At 45.0% G+C, this 22,628-nt stretch overlaps 1 protein-coding gene across 2 annotated transcripts in view; it reads right to left on the bottom strand.

Moving 5' to 3' along the window:
- Window positions 1–18,407: 18,407 nt before the first annotated feature.
- LIN9 (lin-9 DREAM MuvB core complex component) overlaps window positions 18,408–22,628 on the bottom strand; it is a 1,337,113-nt gene continuing 1,332,892 nt past the window's right edge. Inside the window, exon 15 of one of the 2 annotated variants that reach the window (XM_069608684.1) lies at window positions 18,408–19,815. In XM_069608684.1, the coding sequence (XP_069464785.1) occupies window positions 19,710–19,815 (106 nt within the window). In that variant the 3' untranslated portion in view covers window positions 18,408–19,709. The remainder of the gene's footprint in view (window positions 19,816–22,628) is intronic. The other variant, XM_069608685.1, reaches the window with a different exon arrangement.

Raw genomic sequence — 22,628 nt, 5'->3', positions numbered from 1 at the left:
CCGCATTGCCCTGTCTTAGGTGGAGTGTGGCATTGGAATAGATTTTCTTCAGGAGCTTTTCTTCCTTTCCTAAGAGGGCTGATGTAGGGGCTGTTGTGGAGGCTCGTGGCTTAGAATACATAGAAGTCGCCGGTATAACTGAGGAATTAGGTTGATAGTGCACTGCCAGAACGAGAGCATCTCCCTCCACCTGTATATACTTGGCATCTAACCGCTTGTTAGTAGGCGGTGTGAATGTTGTTTCAGTCAGCTTTTTTTTGGCTAAAGCTTTGATATCCTTCTGCAGAGGGATGCCGGTTCTTGTGGTTGAGCGGATTGTCAGTACCTCTGCCAATACCCCCGCCTCCGGTTGTTCAATCTGTGGCTGAGGGATCCCCAGACATTCTGTGATGCCCGCCAGCCTCTCAAGGAAGGCTCTAGTTGAGGAGGAAGTTTCCTGCTCCTCATAGTCATCCGTGTCCCCCCGCTGTCCTGCAGGTCAGGAGCTGCTGGTGAAGTGATAGGGGGTGCTGTGGGCAGCTGACTGGCAGTGTTGGTTGTTGCAGCGGGTTCTGCATTGCCGTGGCGATAGGCACCTGTGGTGGTGCGAGAACCTGGGCCAGCACGGGTAAAGGGGTCTGGATCATGACAAGCGGTGGCAGCACTACAGGAGGGAGCATGTCCTGGATGGCCAGCCCGAGTATAGTGCCCATTTGAGGCGATCTCATGAGAGTGAGGAAATTCTCAAAGTAACAGTCCTGGCAAACTGGTGAGGCGCCTGTGGGCATGGGAGCGGGTCATTGAACCTGTACCTGTTGTAGTGCTCTCGCCGCCAGTGGCCTGGCATAGCTAGGATCTGAGATTCGCCCTTGTGCGGATGCAGTTGGCTATGAGGTGGACCAAGTTACTGGCTTTCACCAATCCCACCTTGACGTGCGTTCCGATGCCTGCGCATTGGAATGTGAAGGCTCTAGAAGCGCCGCCATTTTTTCTGGTGGACGGCAATTTTGTCTTGTACTGCGACACATGCTTGCTGTGTGCCGACCGGTGTACTGGTACCAGCCTCTGCCTGTGTGCTCGATTGCGAAGGCTCAGACCTTCCATGCACCTCAGGTACCTGGGAGGCGAAGTGCCCTCGGTCATGGTCCCGGTAGTGCTTGTAATGAGTTTAGTTGCCCCCCTCGGGATCGAGCCTGGTATCAGAGCAGAGACCCTCGGGGAGATCCCCGGTGCAGGAGCCTTGCAGCCCCTCGGAGGTGGAACCAGGAGGGTCTGTAGAGCCCTCAGCCAGATGGCTGGTAGCTCCTCGAGCGACGGTCCACTTGCTGGTCTTAGGGCCTGGAAGGCGCCTCCTGCTTGGACGCCTCCCAGGGAAGGTGTCAAGCCCTGGTGGTACCCCTCCCGAAACACCTCCTCACCTGTATCCTCAATGGAGCTTTCTGGAGTCTTGGAATCCTTCTTCCGTCGCTGCTTCTTTTGATCGAGATAAGGGCGAGCTCCCTCGGTGGCCACCTTGACCAGAACGAAATCCAGGTCCAGGGACCTCCGAGGAGCAAGCCCCCAATTCAGGGAAAAAGCCCCAGCAGGCGTAAAAAACCCTGGATGGTTTTTAAGCAAAAGTCTTCCTTGTGAAAAGAGCAATCAGTCCTGGTAGTGAATTCTAAGTTCTTCCAGAACAATGGTCTTAAAGTTCAATAGTCCATGCTGAACAAGTAGACAGAAGAGTCACTTCAGCAGAATAGGAATCTCTCAATGTACCACATGAAAGCTGGTGAGCGGTATATCTTCTGGGGTTCTCAGCTCCCAAAGTAATAGCACATGGATATTCAGCAAGGAGTAAACAAGAAAACAAAGAGAAATGCTGAGGGCACGTTAAGGAGGGTGACCGCTAGGGCTATGGATGCGGTCGAGAAGACTGAACCCGTAAGGCTAAAGCAGAACAAGTATAGAGTAGAGACAGAAGAGAGAGATCAAAAAGGTAGACAAAAGACAGGGAGTGCCAGCAGATGCTAAGCGCCACGTAAGAAAAGGTTCGGCGGCATAGAGCAGAAAAGTTAAAGGATGCGAAAAGGGGAAAAAAAACGGCCAGACAGCTAGGGTAAAAGAAGAAAGCCAAAAGGGATCAGCGAGGGTTAAGAGTGGAATAACGAAAGACAGAAAATGAAAGAAAAGGAGACACAACACAAGTGGTTCGTTTAGGCAGAGCGAATGGTACGGTGTAACAAGAGAGAAAACAAAACACACGAAAGGAAAAAAGAATGGAAGAAGGTTCACAAAGAATCGCGAGTACACTGTAGAAACAGGAACTGGCAGCGTCTCAACCCAAAAGACAGATACAACGCACAGAAACGGCGTTCTGAGTGCAAGAAGAATACTCCGGTGGCCATCTTGGAAGAAGACTAGCCTGTCAAGGCGAAACCAGGAGAACCCATCTTCAGTGCATTTCCATTTCTGCCAATATTTCCAAGGACAGTGCAGGACAGTATGCCCCCTCCTATATATACTCCCCTTGGGTTTCCCTGGATACACCACGTGAAACTGCTGTACCAACCTGGGAGCATGTACATGTGATTTGGGTTCCCAGGTCCTTTCTGCCTTGGGATAACCCTTCTAGTGGACCAAATACTGTAAGACCCCTTGTCTGTACATAGAGTCCACCAATCTGGCGACCTTGTATTCCTCCGGTTCCGGAGGCACAGAGGCGGAAGTCTTCCAGATGGTTCTTCCAAAGGGATCATCCTCATGAACCTTGAGCAGAGAAGAATGGAACACTGGATGAATCCGCCTTAAACTGCGAGGTAGCTGAAGTTTAAAGGTTATTGGGTTGATCTTGGATAGAATCCGGTAAGGACCTATGTATCTGCGGGAAAACGTGCCCAAATGAGTCCAACAAGGCAGGTATCTAGTAGACAACCAGACACGCATACCAGGTTTCCACTGAGGGTTAGCCCTTCGTTTAACATCAGCAAACCTCTTAAGTCTTACGGCTTTCTTCCAGGGATTGTAGGGCATCCTTGTGGACCTTGCTAAGCTCTGACAACAGACCATCTACTGCTGGTGCTTTGGAAGTTGTGGTGCAGACCCCGGGTAGATGGTGAGGATTGTAGCCATAAGTGCACTTGAAGGGACTCAAGTTTATAGCAGTGTGATGCGTGTTATTGTATGCAAATTCTGCCATAGGAATTAGACCTGACCAGTCTTCCTGTTCTCTGTTGCAGAAACAGCAGATGTACTGCTCCAGGACTGAATTTAGTCGCTCGGTCTGGCAATTACTTTGCGGTAGGTAACCTGAAGAGAGTGCCCTATGGATACCCAGCTTGTCACAGAGAGAAGACCAGAATTTGGACGTAAACTGCGTACCATGGTCTGACACAATGGTATGAGGAATACCAGGTAGCTATACGACATCCCTGAGAAACACAGCCGCTGTCTCAGAGGCAGAAGGCACTCCGGGTAAGGCAGAAAAATGAGCCAGCTTAGAATATGAGTCAACTGTCACCAATATGGCGGTCTTCTTGTGGGAAGGAGGTAAATCCACCACAAAATCCATGGACGCATGCTCCAAAGGTCTGGAAGGCAACTCGCCTTGTTGCAATAATCCTAAAGGTTTCTGTCTCAACACCTTACTGGTGGCACACACAGGGCAGGCAGATATGGAAGACGAAACGTCTTGACGTATAGAGGGCCACCAAAAACAACTGGTAGTCAATTCATACGTAGCCTTCTGTCGTTTGTGTCCAGCCAAAAGCTAGTCATGGCATAATTGTAAGGCCTTTCTTTGTAGAGGAATAGAAAGCAAGTAAAGAGCGGTTCCACGAAACAAACCTTCCTCTCCTATGGAGATTGAGAGGAGCGCGATGCCCCGGTTTACAGGTCTTCAAATCGGCTTGTACCTCTCGGAGGAAGGCGTTTACCACTGCAAGAAACGTCTTCTCTTCTCAGGCAGTAACTTCTCCTTGACCAAAAGGTATCCCGTGTCCTCTGACAAACGCTGTGATAGAGCGTCAGCTACCCTGTTCTGTGACCCCGGGATATAGGTGATTTAGAAGTCAAAATTATAGTAGTAGGCCCATCATCCTTGCCTAGAGTTCCTGCACTCCATTTGTTGGAGCACCTTAAGATTCCGATGGTGGGTGTGAATAAAGAATGGATGAGAGGCTCCTTGTAGTAGATGCCTCCATTCTTCGCAGGCCTGTCTCATGGCCAACAATTCCCTCTCCAGGACCGAGTAGTTCCTTTCACTTGGGGAAAGCGTATGCGAAAAGCAAGCAATGGGATGCTCTTGACCGCTCTGATCTTGTAATAAACTGCAACCCATGCTCCACCAGAAGCATCAATCTCGGGAAAAAAAGGCCTGGACTGGTCAGGTTGCACCAATATGGGAGCAGACGTGAATAGCTTGTTAAGTCGTAAGAAGGCTGCTTGTGCATCACAGTTCCAGGTGAAAGTGACTCCCTTCTGAAGGAGAGAGGTGATTGGAAGAACGACCTCCGAAAACTTGGGGATAAAGCAGTGGTAATAATTGGACAACCCTAAAAATCGTTGCACATCCTTCAGAGTGGAAGGTTTGGGCCAGCATGTAACCGCCTTGACCTTATCCGGGTCCATGCGCACTCGACTGGCAGACAAAATGAACCCTAGGTAGGGTACATCTGATGCTTTGAATGTACATTTCTCCGGCTTGGCCTACAGTTGGTTCTCTTTCAGTCGAAGTAGGACTTCCTTTACATGGTAGCGCTGTTCTTTCAACGTAGGGGAGAAGAACAATATATCATCAAGATACTACAACCGACAGAGCATGATGGCGAACACCTCGTCAATAAACCTTTGGAACACCGCTGGAGCGTTAACTAAGCCAAAGGGCATCACACAATATTCCAACAACCCCAGCGGTGTCCTGAAGGCAGTCTTCCAACTCATCGCCCCTCCTTATTCTCAGCAGATAAGCACCCCGTATATCCATTTTGGTAAACGCCGGTGAGTCCTGCATGGCCTCTAGTATATCCCGATTGAGGGGCATGGGATATCTGTCTCGAACCGTTATGCTGTTCAATCCCCTGTAATCAATGCAAGTATGTAGTTCTTTCAAATCTTTCTTGGAGACAAAAAACAACAAGGCTCCTCCTGATGACTAGGATTCCTGGACAATCCGTTCTTAAGGTTGGACTAGAGGTATTCCTTTAGTGCGTTCTTCTCAAGCTGGGAAAGAGGATACATCCGCCCAAAGGGGAGAGGGGCATCACACGAGGTCTATTCCGCAGTCTTCTGGACGGTGAGGCGGGAGAAGTCTAGGGATCACGTCCTCAAAGGCTTCAGCGAAGGCTTGATAGTGCACCGGTACAGAAGAGATGGTAGAATGAGGTAGGGTTACAATACATTTGGACTGCACCTCCACCACCGGATCCTTGATACAGTGTTGACCGCAGTAAAGAGAGTCGAAGCTTAATCAGTTGGAACTCCACTCTATCCGGGGGTTATGTAATCTTAGCCAAGATATCCCAAGGATCACAGGGAAGTGCGCTGCTCCAATTACATCAAAGTTAAGTGTCTCGGTATGATTACCCATAGTGATCTGGGTTGGTAGATTCTCCATCACTATGGGCCCTGAAGACAGGGGACGGCCGTCAACTCCTTCCACCGGTATGGCCTTTTCCTGGAGTGGGATGTGGTTCTCCTTAGCCCATGTTATATCAACAAAGCTTCCCGCTGCCCGCAGTCTAACATGGCAAGAACCTGCAAGGAGGTACCAGGGGAAACCAATGAAAAATCATCAAGCAGTTGTCTTGTCTCCTGATCGGGAATGGTTGCAAGGGTTTGGGCTGCTCTCCCAGTGATCTCCCTTTTATAAATACGGGGCAAGGCGTTTCCCAGGCGACGTGGAGGCACCTCAGGACAATTCTGCAGAAGGTGCTTGGAGGACCCGCAATACATGCAAAGATTCTGTTCGCGTCTTCGCTTCCTTTCATCAGTGTCAAAGGCCCTATCGCTGCTCCAATCTGCATCTGTTCTTCAGTCGTAGTTCTCTCCCTTACAGCTGGTGGTTGGTTGACCACAAGAGGGAGTCCTCGACCCACTTCTCTCATAACGTCTCTCCATCAATCTATATTCTATTTGGAGAACCAGAGTAACAAGCTCTTGAAAGGAATTTGGCTGTGCTACGCGGGCTAACTCGTCCTTAATATCATCATGTACGCCTCAGCGAAAAGTGGTTTGCTGAGCTAGGTCTGGCCATCCGGCACTTAAAGCTAGTCTCTGAAACCGGGTCACAAGTCTGAACGTCCTGAGACCCCCGTTTGACATTCAACAGAGCTTCATAGGTTGAGTATAGCCCTTCTGTATGCTCAAAAGGTGCTTTAAAGTTCTGAACAAACTGGGTGTAGTCATTCACTGACGGATCCTGGTTAGTAACGAGTGGAGTAGCCCAGGCAAGTGCACTTCCAACAAGAATGGAGATCACAAACCCGACTCGAGACCTGAACAGGTATCAAGGAATTCCTTCATCATCTTGGAGTTTCCATCATACTTGCCAAATGGGAACCTCATGGGGGGGCAGATCACTTCTGCCATTGTCTCTGGCGGCAGCCTGTTGGCAGAGCACTAAGTTTTCTGCACGGAGAGTCTGTACTTCTAACCCAAGTCCTTGGATAGCATTGCATAATTCCTTATATTGCTCCAGAGAAGCCATCTGTGTTTCTTGGCGTTGTATACTGTCAAGCCCTGGGGATACCTCCCGAAACGCCTTCTCACTTGTATCGTCAATGGAGCTTTCTGGAATCTCAGAATCCTCCTTCCGTCCCTGCTTCTTCTGCTCCTTAGTCTGCTTCTCCGTCTTTTGATGGAGACAGGGGCGAGCTCCCTCGGTGGCCACCTTGACTGGAACAAAATCCAGGTCCAGGGGAACTCCAAGGAGCTAGCCACCAAATCAGAGAAAAAGCCAGCAGGCACAAAAAAAACCCTGGATGGTTTTGAAGCAAAAGACTTCCTTGTGAAAAGAGCAATCAGTCGTGGTAGTGAATGATAAGTTCTTGAAGAACAATGGCCTTAAAGTTCAATAGTCTGTGCTGAACAGGTAGACAGAGGGGAGTCACTTCTACAGAATAGCATCTCTCCATGTACCACATGAAAGCTGGTGACCGGTATCGCTTCTGGGGTTCTCAGCTCCCAAAGTAATAGCACATGGATATCCAGCAAGGAGTAAACAAGAAAACAAAGAAACGCTGAGAGCGCGTTAAGGAGGGTGACCGCTAGGGCTATGGATGCAGTCGAGAAGGCTGAACTCATAAAGGCTAAGGCAGAACAAGTATAGAGTAGAGACAGAAGCGAGAGATCAAAAAGGTAGACGAAAGACCGGGAATTCCACAGGACGCCAAGTGCCGCGTAAGAAAAGGTTTGGCGGCATAGAGCAGAAAAGGTAAACAGATGCAAAAAGGGAAAGAAAACAGCCAGACGTCTTGGGTAACGGAAGAAAGCCAAAAGGGATCAGCGAGAGTTAAGAGTGGAATAACAAAGGACAGAAAATTAAAGAAAAAGGAGACAACACAAGTGGTTCGTTTAGGCAGAGCGAAAGGTACGGTGTAACAAGAGAGAAAACAACCACGAATATTACCGAAGGTACAGAGAAGATCCCTGTACGTGCTGCAGGAAAGCGGGACACTCGAAAGGAAAAAAGAATGGAAGAAAGTTCACAATGAAGTGCGAGTACACTGTATAAACAGGAACTGGCAGCGTCTCAACCCAAAAGATGGATGCAAAGCACAGAAGCAGCCAGGCCTCCAGATAAGGTGGGTACCAGGCCTGTTTACGCATGAAAATCTTGTAAATACGACAGATTTATTATTTTCCTGGGTACATTTACACACAGGTTTAGAGCAGAGGGCAGTGCAAAGGTCAGGCTACTTGACAAAAACCAGAAGGCTTCTTTTGATGTTTATATACATGGATGTAATTGCAAGCCACTTCTGAAACAGAGCGTATTTCTCTGAAGCCTTTCAAAAAAATAAACTGCACACTGTGATAAAAGGAATGGTTTCTTTCCATTCAGCTTCAGAAGCACTGGGCACGTTTTCCTAGAATTTTAGTATTTTATAATAAAATGGAAAACTAATTTGCAATTGAGAATATATATATATATATATATATATATATATATATATATTTTTTTTTTTTTTCTTTTTTTTTAACAAGTTATGCTTTTTTTCCAGTGAAACCAAACCAGTATTGCACAATATTTTTTCAAAGTTCTGGTGCTGTGTGCATAATCATGCGGAGGCAGATCATTTTTACACTTATAATTTAATTTACACTCTAATTATAAAAACAGTGTAAAATGATGGCTATGCACAGTCTAGATTACATCCATTCAAACTTGCAGTGAATGGGGTACATTAGCATAAATGGTCAGTGGCAGCAGAGTCTTTGCTCAAGGGTGAGTGATTGTCATTACACTGATCACAGGTGTTCTAGACTCTAAAATCTTCAGGACTACAATTAAAACATCCAAAACCTGACTCTCAAGGAAGTACAAGCGCTGTTCAAAAATAAATGAAAGTTACATTGGTAATTGAAATAGAAACTCAGCAAAACCTGTCCCTGTGATTATCCAGATAGGTATTTAACTTTATGTAGCGCTTCATGAAAGGCTCGTCATACATCTAGGTACTGTGATTATTATACCTCAGTCTATATTCAGTTAACCAATCTCTGAAGGATGTTAGCCAATAAAATAGCTCAGCCGGTTGAGCACTCGTTGCTGCAATCTGTGCGTGATCTGTAGGTTGCGGGTTCGAATCCCGGCAAGTCCAACTCAGCCTTTCATCCTTTCGAGGTCGATAAAGGAGTACTGGTGGTAATTGTGATAAATATGTTCTATGCACAGCGCTTTGCCAAAAGGGCTATGTAAATAGCCATTTGACCATTAGATTAGATATAGAATTTAGCATGGAGTCCTTGCCTCTCTGCACTGTTGTATCATAACACTGGCATATCATTAGGTAGTAATAGCTCCAGGAAATTAGGACTTTCATTAAACATCAAAAGACAATTCTGCTATTGAATCTCAAAACACACAATACAATTCATGTTTGCTTTACTATATAATTGGCTAGGTTTTTGTGATTTCAACATTTAAATATATACAGGAGACATCAAATGGCAAAAAATAATGAAAGGTGTATTCTGTCACAATGCAGAAAGCTGCCTTATAGTAATTATTTCCATACAGTTTTTGCACATGTCGGCTGTAAAAGAGAAAATACATTTTTACTCTTAAATCACATTTACTCTCAAAGTTTAAAAAATAGAGCATAAAATACTCCCACCTCCAAAATCTTATCTGGAGCACTGGAAGCAGCGTTCTGAGTACAGTAAGAATACTCTGGCAGACATCTTGGAAGAAGACTAGACTGTCAAGACGGAACCAGGAGAACCCATCTTAGGTGCATTTCCATTTCTGCCAATATTTCCAAGGACGGTGCATGACGGGAGTCGTTGCCCTTGTGGGATGCAATAGAGAACAGGGCACCTACCTATGGCCTGCTCTTGATGTACACCTTTAGGTTCTCCGGCAGTGATCTTGCGAACAGCTCCCTCCCTCCACCTGGCCAGGCGGTTCTTCAAACACGGGGTACTTGCGCGCGCCCAGCAGCTGCCCCAGCCGTGGCCTGGATCAAGGCACTTGAGGCAGAGCGTATGTGGATCCGGAGTGGGGAAGGGACCCTTGCATGCCAGACACCTGCTGAATCCTGCCATCGTCGACATGCGCCAGAGGAGGAGCATGGCACCAGAGAACAGAGTACCTAGAATTCTCACTGGAAGAAAAAAGGGAAAAACAATATCCTGCAGAAGAGCATGTGGAATTACAAGGCCAGAGGCCTAACCCAGGGCCGCTGGCGAAATCGGTCCTCTCCAGACAATGCGAAAAAGAGGACTGAGTGGCACTGGTGGGCGGAGACAGATGAGCGTATGGTCCCGGGGCCACACCCCCACATTCATCTAAATGTAACCCCTTAAGTGCAATGGATGAGTATGCTTGTCCTGTTTGCAAAGACTTGCATAATAGCCTGGCAGTTAAGGGGTTAAGCCAAGTTTTTCTGGTGGAAAAGGTTGTGTTTCCCGTTCCTAGCGAGGAACACCCATACAGTATGGAGGAAAGGGGACGGGGCATAGGAGAAGACGACTTTACCAAGCATAACTTGACATCAAACCCCCTCTGACCCCCAATCACTCCCCCCATACCCTACCACCCCCACCGAACCCTCCATCCCCAGGGGTACACTCAGGCATCAAGGTGAAATTCCAGCATATTGAGGAAACACACAAGAAAGGGATAGGAACACATGCTAAAGCATTTCAACCAGGTTGAGGGCTCTCAATCAGGCTGGACACATCAGGGAATTGAAACCTTTCTGCATAAAGTTCACAAACGGTGCCAAGAATGACATGGAGGTTAGGAGAGAGTTGCTCATATTAGCAGTGAGCTTTTCCATGGCAATAAAGTTCCATGCTTTTTCCAAACAAAGTTATAGAGGGTGGTTCGGTCCACCTCCAGAGATTAATAACTGATAGTTTGGCCGCCAATATTATGTGCGCCAGCAGCTCGAGTTTAGTGGTTGTTCAGCACTTCCTTAGAGGGCCATTGTGGCCCAGGATACAGAGCAAGGGGTCTTCTGGAACCTCTTCCCCATGTTATTTCCTTCATTTTGGACCAGAGCACCAGACAAAAATCCTGTATTCCCGCGCAGTTCCATAAAATGTGTAGCAGCGTACCCTCCATCCTGCATCTCCACCAGCAGATTTTTGAGTTGTTAGGATGAGTGTGATGGAAACTGGAAGGGGTTGTATACCATCTTGTTAGTTTTTTGGTCTGTTTCCGCCAGGCGGGGGCATAATGTAGCAAGGGGCTCCTTGTACTTCATGTCCGTCTCTGGTGGCATCGCTTTTCACAGTTCTCTTTCCCAGCCAGAACAATATGATCTATAAAGGGACTGAAAATGAATTAATGGCTTTATTTAACCTGAATATCAGCCCTTTAGCGTCTGCTGGCTCTTGTAAAACCAATTCCGGGGGGGGAGGGGGGTAAGCTTCCTGGCTGCCCGTCCCACAATGGAGGTAAGGGGGCTGAAGGGCCCAATGGCTAGCCTGCAAATATCTAAAGAGCTCTCACTCTGTGTGAGCTCCAACTCGTCTAACACTCTTCAATCTAATTTTCCAATTCGTAAAGAGGTCCCCCTCCTTGCATAACCGTTTGTCCAGCCATTGCGTGAAACCTTTGTCAAGTTTACCCGGGGAAAAGTCGTCATTTTGGATTAACGGGGTGGAGGAGGATGGAAGCGAGCATGATCCCGCCAACTAGCTCAGATGATCCCAAACCTCCAGAGAGGACCTAGTGATTGGGTTGATGTAGAATCCCTGTGCCCTTCCCTGTCTCAGTAGCCATGGCTGGGTCCATAAATTGCAACCCACCACTGCCTGCTCCATGGTCACCCAGAGTCCCTCTGCACCCAGTCGATTAGTGGTTTGACTTGCCACACTTGGTAGTTAAATGTTTGGGGAAAGACAGGCCACCCCCCATCCCCACCATCCCCCTGGCTTTTTGAGGTATACAGAGTGTGCTTATTGACCCTGGGTGATCGCCCACAGGAATTGCTGCAGCAGAGCGTCCCAATTACCCAAGGTGCGTCGAGTATTAGGGATAGGGACTGACTGGAAAATATAAAAAATCTTTGGAGAACATTCATTTTGATAACTGCCATTTTGCCAAACTAGGACCGGTGTTGGGAGCTTCATCGGTTTATGTCCTTAATACTGCTCACCAGGTCGGGGTAATTAAAACAGTAGAGATAGACCATGTTCCCTGGTATATTAACCCCCAGGTATTTCAATGATTTTCTACCCCAGGTGTACAGGAATTGCTGTACTATTACAGCCTTCAGAAGGGGTTTTGCGGGAGATGCTAAATCCTAATATTTCAGACATCGCACAGTTTACTTTGAACCCCGACAAGAAGCAATATAGGCAGAGCTAGCCTTCAACAAAGGTGAGGGAGTGCAGAGGGTCAGTAAGGGACAGACTAACATGGTCCACAAACAAGTTGATCTTATGCGGAAACCCCCTGAATTGTATACCTGAGATTTGAGTATTGGCACTTATGCGTGCTGCCAGGGGTTCTGTAACCATGACAAAGAGAAGGTGTAAGAGGGGGCATCCCTGCCTCATGCCCAGGCACAGGGAGATCTTTGGGGCGAGAGCCCCGTTAACCAAAAGGCGTGCCGTCAAGTCTACGTAATTTGACAGGATAATGCAATGCATTTTTGGGCCTATATTAAATCTTACAAGCACCTACCTGAGAAATCCCCACTCCAACATGTCAAAGGCTTTCTCAGCGTTGAGCGCCAACAGGAGTGAGTTTGCCTGGTTTGTCCACTAGATGGAGAACCCTTCTGATATTGTCTGCTGTGCTTCATCCCCAGATAAAGCCCGATTTGTCAGGGTGTATAAGAGAAGGCATTAACTTCTCCAGTCGATTCGTAAGTATTTTCGTAAATATTTAAGAGTCCAGATTTAAAAGGGCAATCTGCCTGTAAGAACAACATTGCTTGGGGTCCTTCCCTGGTTTGGGTATAAGTACCACCTGGGCTTCCTACATAGAGTCTGGGAGGGCTCCCCATCCCTTATAGCGTTGAAAACATTCCCAAAGGCTTAGCCAGCAACTGTGCTAGAGTTTTATAAAATCGGACAGTGAATCTGCCTGGGCCAGAGCTTTGTTCAACTTCAGAGACCTAATAGCCTGAAGGACCTCCACTGGGTCTATTGGAGTCTAGCAGGTCTCTGTCTAGTTGGGAAATGTGCTTCAGATCTACCCAATTCAGGTATGTTTGATCTTGGGCCCACTGGAGTATAGTGTGCTGTAGAACTCATGAAATAGTTTTCTTTCTCTTCTTCAACCCATTCCCTGCTCTGGTCGTCAATCTTGTGGTTCTCTGCCATTTTGCCTTCTGCATACCATTGGCTCACCCTGCTTTTCAGGCTCTCCAAGATGGCCTCACTGTCTTCCTGAAGCGGATGTTTTCCTGCCTTGCCTGACTCCCACCCCCATTGGTTGCCTGGGCCTTCATTGCCCAATCGGAGCAACCGGGACGGCAGCATCTACAAAGGCCCATTTCCAAGGCCCCGTTAGCTGTCTGACGCGATAAGACACTACCACCACAGCCTGACCCTCCCTGTGGAGGCCAGCTCACTCAGCTATGAAACTGGACTTCCAAGACTCTTACTGCCCTCTCTATTGGTTAGTTCCCTCCTTCTGCCTACCCCTTCCCTTCATGGGCATTCACTCTACTTTCTTCCTGTTCCAACTGGTCCTCCCTCTATGCTCACGCCTCAGCACTCAGCTATAATCCTACCTCATTTCTTTTACCTACGGGTGCCTTTCTAATTGCCTTGAATGTCAATTTTTGGTGTGTTTCTGTAAATCAAATTTTGTTACCTGCTAGCCCAGTGACTGGGCCATACCTCTGTTCTTGTATATTGCTCCTAATGCCACCTCTACCTGCCCATGGCGTTGTTTCTCTTATCTATTCCAACTGTTTCTCTATTAACTATCCTTCCCTTCTGAATAAGTCTGGTATGAAGAAATTCAAAAAGGATATCATGACTTAGAACGAGGTCTCCCCACTGGAGTTCCACAGGAGAGTAGCAGGGTCCTCCCCACAGGTCGTGCATGCAAGGATCTTCACCGCCTCTAACAAAGCAGGCCATCCCCGGCAGCATGGGGTGGTGCCGTCCCCACACGTCACTCTGGGCTGGTTCTGCACTCTGTTCGCCTGGCCAGGGGGGCCAGACAACCTCACAGCCACCAGGCCTCTCACGGCGGCTGCCATCTTCGTGTTAACAGCCATCTTGTTCAGCTGTTGCAGAGTTTGCCTCTCGCCTCTGTTGCTAGTTGGGCAGGGATTGCTTGGTCCCTACAACCCTCCCCCCGAACTGGGGGGGCGGGGTGTAGTGTGCCCCCGCCAGCTGGATGGACGCCACGAGAAGCAAGTTGTGGGTTAGTGGACAGCGAGGGTTGGAGGCACACATTTCAACTCACGCTATCTTGGACACACCCCCATACACAGCCAGCAGAGATTTTTCACCGGGTGAGTTGTGTTGTTTATCAGTCATACTTTGTCAGATCATTCTTGACTTGAGCACACTTGGTGGATGTTCCTAGGAGAATAAATTTAGTCTTTGCGAGTTGAGCTTCAGATAGGTGCTTGACATCAATGCTTCGACAAGGGATAAACTGCTTGATTCGATAGGTGTCATTGCAACTGATCATTCAGTAAAGCTGTGTGCCATCTGTTTATTGGTGTATATTTTAGTCTTTGTGGGTGAGGAGTTTCCCCAGAGGTTCCATGTAAATGTTGAATAAGACTGGGGACAAGATGGAGGCTGTGGGTTACTGGGCAGTGCTGAGATCTATTGGGGACCACTGAGATGAGTTGATCTCTGTTGAAGAGGTCGAATGCAAACTACTGCAACAGTGTTCCATCAAAGGCCATACTTGTGATGAGTAGGAGTGCTTTATGGACAATGGTACTGAAAGTAATAGATCTAGTAAGACGAGTAAGCAGAGGTCAGCGCTGTCCACGATGTGGAGAGCATGGTCGGTTAACCCGGATGATGGCAATGGTAGTCCTGTAGGAGACTCTGCAGTGTGATCCTTTTGTGAAACTGGCTGACATGGGTCCTCTCAATCCCTGAAGAAGGGTCGATGTGTGACAGAGTGATATGTGACCAAGTCCTTTGGGTTGAAGGTGGGTTACTTAAATAGGGTGAAGATCTGCACCATTTACAATGCATCTGGGAAGGTGCCTCTGTGAGGCACACATTGCTGTTAAGTGAGTTATGTGCTGCAGTGACTGGTGGGGTTGAGGGCTCCATGAGTGTTTTGTTAGGTCTTCTGGAGTAACGTCCCGAATTCAATCCATTTTGAAATTGTGCAGATAGTATGGTCGGCACATCTGTGTTGTGGTTGGCATGGTCAATGTGTTGTCATGTCTGTTAACAGTCATGGCATTGCAGTAGTCAGTGAATTATGTTATTGTCTTATCAGGCACGTTTTGATGCAGTGATTCACAGCTTGGAAGACAGTTCTGCTATTGATGGATGCTTGCATGACGATTGTCTATTAGTTTGCTTTGGCTGTAGAGAGGAGTGTCCTGCATGCTGCATGGAATGGAGGTTGTGGGATTTCAACCAGAAGATCTGTCTTGCTTTGAGTTTGTGTACCTAGTGGCTTATGTTTGTTGAGGTGAAGTTTAGTGATGCACAGGTTTGAGCTCACAGTGTGGTTTAGTACACTGACCTGGGAGTTGACATTCATTGAGGGGTGAGATGTGTTAAGGTTTCTTCCAGTGGATCCATGGGTGAGTTATTGAAGGAGTAGTCTGTCTTGATTGGTCTGGGCCAGGTGGGGGAGATGCGCATTATAGAACAGAAAGGGTCCAGTCCAAAGGTGGGAAGAAGCGTTGGAGACATGGCTGGAAAGGTGAATACCAGGTTGAGAGCCAGTTTAAAGTTGCCTTTGCTGCGAGGTGGGTCTGAGATTAGTTGCTGGATGGCCATGGTGTCAGACAGTTCAAGAGGAAGGCCTCTTTGTTTCTTCACGGCTTGGCTTCTGGGCAGGTTGAGGGCTTAGAGGAAGACATTAGTTGTGTTGCTGATTGATACTGTTGTGAGGACCTCTGCTTTCATCTAGAAAAGCCTTGTTGGTTTGGAGGTGGTTGGTAGATCAGGCAGAAGGTGGCTGGCTAGGCAGAAAAAGGCAGGTGAAGCGTTCCCATAGATGCAGGTGTGGTGTGCCTCTGTAAGGTGAATGGTTCTTGTGGATAATTGAGAGCCCCACCAGTCTTCACTTTGTGGTTCCTGTGTTGGATGTTCTAGCCTATGGGTCTGCAACCTTTGGCTCGCAAGCTGTTTTGGGATACAGCCTATGTCAGCCCTAGCTGCATAGTCAATGGTGCAGTAACATGCGAGTCACAGTCCTAATCATCTGGTGAACCACAGGTAGGGGAGACTGTTGTAGCATCTGGGTAGGAGAATATCCAAGATGAGTTTTTAAGTAGTGGTGAGATAATTCTGTGATGGAGTGGGTTTAGGTGGTGATGGGGTTAGCAATGTTTGCTGCATGTAGTAACGTTGAGTAAGCAGTGATCAGCATGAGGCAGCATGTAAGTTTGAAGGTGGTGATGAGTGGCATGTTGATGAGACTAGGTTGGAGGTGTGTGGGATGTGCATTGGGTGTTTGCATGTGTGGGTGTTGTGCGATACACATGCTTCTGGGGTATCTGGTCATTGCATCTAACATCATTCGACCGAATGCCATTCCATCTATAAAATGTCCATCGAATGCACATGTTTGAGGGTAAAGGGTTCATTTTTGTTCAGGCGCATTTTAAAGGGTAAAGAAAACAGGGGTTTGGGGGGGCGATACCCCCCAACCAACCCCAAATAAATGCATTTGATGCAAATTATTTAGATGGAAAAAATTTGATACAAATGCATGTCGATGCAAGGAATTTGATACAATGACCATAAACCGCTGCTGGTCTACCTGGGTTGTGTGGCGGATTGGTTCTGGCCCTTTTCATATCTTAACAGAACCAATCAGGAATTACACTAGTCTATCTACACTTCTCTAGAGACGTCTGAAGGAGACAGAGGAAGAGACTATTTAAGTTAATGGAAAGAAAGGGAAGGGGCAGATAAAGAGCAAAAGGATTAGCAGGGATTAACACGTGGGCAGGGCAGGTCACACGACCATGATCCACTTACACCAACTATAAGTACTTCAAATATATTTCATGTACTGTCTGAGTAAAATAACATCACTAACATAATTAACATAGATTTAACTTTGCGCTGTGACATGTCACCATATCACGACTGCAGCAATTTCCTCATGCTTTGTGAAAATAGTTTTTGGGATAAGATTGGTTCTACTTTCTTATCTTAAAACTGCTCCTTTTGATGGCATTTTGGACTTTTGTTTTCATAACATCAACTTCTTTGAAAAACCTCTTGCCTTCAATTAACTAATCTTTTTCATTTAAACAGAAATTACCAGAGTATATTTTCTGTAATGCAAAGTACAGAGTACAGATCTGTAATTGTAGTGTTAGTTTGTGTGGGTGTGTCCCTACAGTTAAGCCTTTCTCTGTTCGGGGTACAGGTTGCCTGTGTCGAAAAAGCAAGAATGTCCCAAGAACTATTATTTTTCATTTAGATCAATCCATATAAACTGATCTTATGTCTGTATTTGCATGTGTCGAATTTGATGAAAATATTACAGGCAACATGTGTAGTGGATATGTTACGGTTTACAAAGCAAACCATTTTCTTTTTTACTGGTGGCATGTAGTAGTTTGCATCAATGTTACACGGAAGTAGAATTAAAATTAACTATTTTCATTGACTACCCAAAGGGTGGCAACTTTATGAAGTTTTTACAAAGAGTTTAATTATGCCATTGGAACAAATGCATTTACAAAATGCCATTTTAACAGAAAATTAAATAGATTTTACTAGACCAGGAAATGTATGTAATAAATTGATGGCCAATTTTCAAGAAATGTTCTCCAAAGTAAAACGTGTTAAATGTAGATTATGTGTGAACTATTTCAAAACATGAAATCCTGCATCAATATTCACCAATCTTCACATGTATGGTTATTAGCACTCGGGAAGTGACATCATGTGATCTCCCAAACAATAAGGGATCTCAAAATGCAGGGTTTACCACATAGTACTAGCATTCTTTGCTCCCTGAACATGCTGAGCCAGTCCCCTCCCCCAAAACCCCCATTTTCCTCTCAGGCACAAATACCAGCCTCAGCACCTTCCACTTCCCTAAAACCCTCACCAACACCTACCTCTGCAGAGTCTCCATTCCTACTCACCAGATAGCCACCGTGCACCATTCCTCCTGCAACTGCCATTGTGGAAATTACTAGTAGTAATTTGTTCCCGCTTTTCAAGATGGCCATTTTCTTTTGCAGTTATTTCTAAACTTCAAAACAGCCACTGTCCGCTTTCTCGAATTAAAACAAAATGTTGTTAGCAACCCAGAAACCATGCTGGCGTGCTATTAGCTAGAATTTACACAGTGGTAGGCTTGGCTGGTAAAGCCTCCCCACCACAGGGTTATTGCTTAAATAAATTAGCAATGTCTATTGGATTAGACTCAATTGGCGATGTGTTTTACAGTCTTTACATGTAATGAAATGTGCAAAATGGCAGCATGATTTGACAGCCATCCAAGTATTAACCAAAATTAAATGTAACAGTTGTGATCATTACCAATGTGGGCTTCGGTCTAACCATCAATCATCTGGGCACACCTGCTGACCAGTTTTATGCAAAAGTTTGTATTTCTGTTTTTAAAATCATCATTCAATTTTTAAGTCATTTTATTTTGAATTAAAAATGTTGCTGCGAATAAAAGATGTATGCATGTCTTCATTAACATAACAAGTTTATGCAAATAGAAATTCTGCGCTAAGAGTTTGCAGTGGCACAATACCAACAAAAGGATACATGAGCCTTTCTTTTAAACTATACAAAATTTTCAAATTGAAAATAATTCCATTTTAAATTGTCTTTATACATTAACATATAAAAGGCCCCATTACATGAGGCATCTAAAAGAATTGAAAGCACCTCCCTACAGCTATCTAAACTCCAAATTTGAAACAAATTACACTGAAGTCTTTAATACTCTATATTAAAACAAACAATCCAACACATTTTATTTTACAAGATGGACATTCCAGAATATACTCTTCGCAGGTTTGTACAATTATTTCAGTTCGGGCGCAGGTTGTCCTAGTTCTGATATGTTTACATATAAAAAGCACTTCCATCGTCCCATATGGTTGAAGAATTATGGGCGTAGCAACCTGCCATTTAAGCTTAGACCATGTGCAAATAAAGATAATTGTTTCCATTTCCAAGTCTCTTGCATAACTGTAGCGAGGAGGAAAACAAATTCGAGAATGGTTGGCCCTGGAGGGCAAGGGCAATGAGAAAAATCTACATCTTAAAAAGTAGCTGGTGTCATTGGGGTATCCTGGCTATTCTTCAATAGCCAACATTGCAATATTCCTTTGCGAATTGTGACAAGTAGCAGATTATCAGACGTGCAGATAACCGCTGCTTATACGAGTGTTTTCCACTGGATATAGTCATTATTTCTCCTCGACCTCTTGCTGAGCTGCTTTTCCAAAATCAGCACTGCGCATTCAGTGCCCATTGACTTTACTGTGCTGCCCACTCGTGGCCTGGTCAGGAAGTAAATGTGATTTAGCAGCTGTTGTGCAAGCACAGCCTTTCCTGGTCTCACTCGTATCCACACCACAGCAAAAGGCGCCTCCAAGCCGACTTCCCTTTTCATCTGAAATCCACACGTTGGTATGAACGTCAGCACACCATCATGAATAAAACAAAGTACCTGCTAAAACCGGTAGGCATCCCACTGCAAAATGAAGCAACTCCAGTCAATGAGAGTGTAATGCTTAGTCAGAAATTGAACTTTCTTCCAAAGAAAAGGATAGCCAAGGAAATGGAGACCTTTGAGACGTGTACCATTTCTCCTTCTCAACCCTGACTGAATATTTGGTGTCAGAAGCCTCTTTAAGGACCTGGATTTTCCCCAGAGTATGTGCTGCACAATTGCAACGATAAAGTCTGTCCTTTCAGTCTCTGTTGGTGTTATTAGCTGCAAAGGCATGCAAATTTCCCATCTGACTCAAGCCGCTCTGAATATGTGCCACGTGGATCTCAACGTTATTCTGGAAACAACTGTATGGATGGAAGAAAGAAATACACGTTTAAGAAACAGCATGTAAGTTGCGAAAACTAATCAATGAATCATGGCAAAGTGGTAGCAAAGTGGTAGCAATGTTATACCAGCAATGAAGCGTTGGAGAAATAAGCCCCATAAACACACCAAGGGATCATGACATTGGAAATTCATCATTGTAATGGTAATAAGGACCATGACAAGTGATCTTTTAAAAGTTTTCAGCTCTACAAACAATTGGTTGGTTCAGATCCATGCAAACATGTCCCCCTTAAATACCTTCCACCCCTAGAACGAAACCAAGTCCCACAGGGCTTTCTAATAGCCATCTCGATACTTAAGAAGGAGATGGCAGAGAAGGGTGATCACATCAAAAGCGACACTTTTAGATTCAGCAGGCAACCTAGTGTTTTAGATGATCTTATGTGCATGCTACAATGCTTACAAACTATCCGGTTGTCAGGGAGACATGTTTTGGGGACAACCCTTAAAACAAATACTTGGGACCAACTGTAGTTTTCAATACTTTGGAGTGGTCCAATTAAACAGATATTATACTTTATTATGAGCACACATTGTAAATGCTTAAATAGGTGTTGCATTTCCCTAAACACATATTCCGATAGTGGGCAGTTCTACTGTTGGCAATATTCCTAGCACTTCAGACGAGGATATGAAAAATAAACTAAAACAGTTAACTAGGTTTGTGCATGAACCCTATGCTGCACCTCTGCTGAGCTTCAAAGGTTTCACTTACGTCAGTTCCCACTTTCGGGTGAAGGAAGTGCCAAGGCGAGGGCACAGTGGGAGGTTATGTTATGATTTCATAAGGAAATTAGTCAATTTTTTTTTATTTTAAGCAGTTAATGTGTGAACCTCACCCATAAACGGCAGAGTACAGACTGTACTATACAGAATAACAAATACAATAAAAAAAACAAATAGTGTCTTTATTTCTCCTTAACCCAGGAGATCCAAACTATCCAATCCCATGGATCATCCAGGACAAAAACCTCATTTCCATAACAGTTCCACAACTTGAAGCATTTTCCATTGTAGTGACTCTCAAGAGACTAGCACCAAATTATTTAGCATCACTATTTATTCTTCAAAGAATAGTGCCTTTTAGATGACACGCGTTTCAGCCATACGACATTTTTTTTTAAAATCAGGGCATGTTCATTTGTCTTGTGTAATATTAATCCATTTACACATGTAAAATTAACAATAGTCAAAATAAATCCAACATCAAAATAGACATATCGTTCAAAAACATAAATCGCTGCATTGACGATAGCATTACCATATGGATTTGAGAAATTAAAGTGAGTTTGGGGAAGGGGTAGAAGTGGCTTCATAGAGACAAGAAAAAAATGGGATAATAAAAAGAAACAAAAATGAACAAAATTGGTGTTTGAATCATCTTACACAATTAAATTCAAAACATCACACCTCTTGTTAAGTTACATGCAATTGTGATCTATAGTACATTTACTATATTCAAAACCATGCTTATACTTGGTTCCCAATATAAAGGTTCACATGTATGTGAACTTTAGGGTATAGTGCATTTGCTGTATTTAGGGTATAGTGCATTTGCTGTATTTAATTCCATGGTTCCATCTAGTCCGTAATACCTAATTTTAAAGGTTCAAACATGTGAGGACGACCTCTTTTACCATTATATTATCACATTGCATTTACATTTGTACCTAAACATTCTAACAAACTGATTGAAAAAGGGGAGTAGGAAAATGGCTCACCATTAGTCCTCTTTGGTTTAACTCGCTCTATCGTGATTATGATTTTTAATCCCTGCAATTATAAAACGTTTTTACTCAAGTAATGCATCTCTCGCCTATTGGCATCCTTCTCTATGATTTGACATCCCTGAAAATAGTGGACCTGCAAAAAGCTATGGGCTTGATTAACCTTGCTACTGCGTGCATAGCCGCTTATTCATGCCCCCGACCCTTAATGCTAAACTAGTTACTGCATTATCCGTTTGACATAGCATACTTAAGATCTGTTTTAGTTGCATCCGATCCTCTAATGGGTTGAGACGGTGTTGGATATGCGCTCACAATTTGTATCTACATCCTCTTTCAAATGGGTCTGTATTTAAGCTGGAGATATAATCATATCTACATGGGTTTTCGTATAGATGCTAGTGTGTGCGCGAGTGCTTTCTGCGTGTTCCCATTTCAAAACCCTGAGCTTGTTCTTACATCGTCTGTTGTAACACAGATTTGATAGATTCTCCTTGAAATATCCTAGTCTTACACTTTACGATCACAATTAATGCATCTAAATGCTTTGATCGTGCTTACCAGTACAATCTGCATACTTTGTCCTCTGCGTTGGCTCTTTGGATTTCATGAGACGCCAGCGCCAGTGTCAATTTGTTGTGATTGCTACCATATCAAGCCCTGAATCGCTTGCCGTCTTCTGTTTCTACCGCTTGCATTGGAAGACACATTTTGGGATCCTGATCCCGTACATGTATGAATAAGACTGTAGAATGCCCAAACTCGTAATTTCAATGTTGGTATTTTTCGTACATCCAACTCAGTACTTTTAACTCTTGATTCCATTATATGGCGATAAAGCATTTTTTATTTAGAGGGAAAAATACCAGGAGTCCCTATTTTATATATTATATTTTCCACAGTTTAGTCTATATTTTGAAGCTTTGAAAATACTGCTTTGTGCATGGCATATAATATGCACAGTGTTTAGTCTTGTCTACCCATATTAAAGTTATATTATACCGTACAATGCACACCACTTTATTTTCTTTACCCTCTTATGT

The sequence above is a fragment of the Ambystoma mexicanum genome, chromosome 4q (assembly GCF_040938575.1).
Source record: "Ambystoma mexicanum isolate Mex_15411 chromosome 4q, UKY_AmexF1_1, whole genome shotgun sequence".
NCBI lineage: Eukaryota > Metazoa > Chordata > Amphibia > Caudata > Ambystomatidae > Ambystoma > Ambystoma mexicanum.
This window is presented reverse-complemented; position numbering and strand designations above follow the sequence as displayed.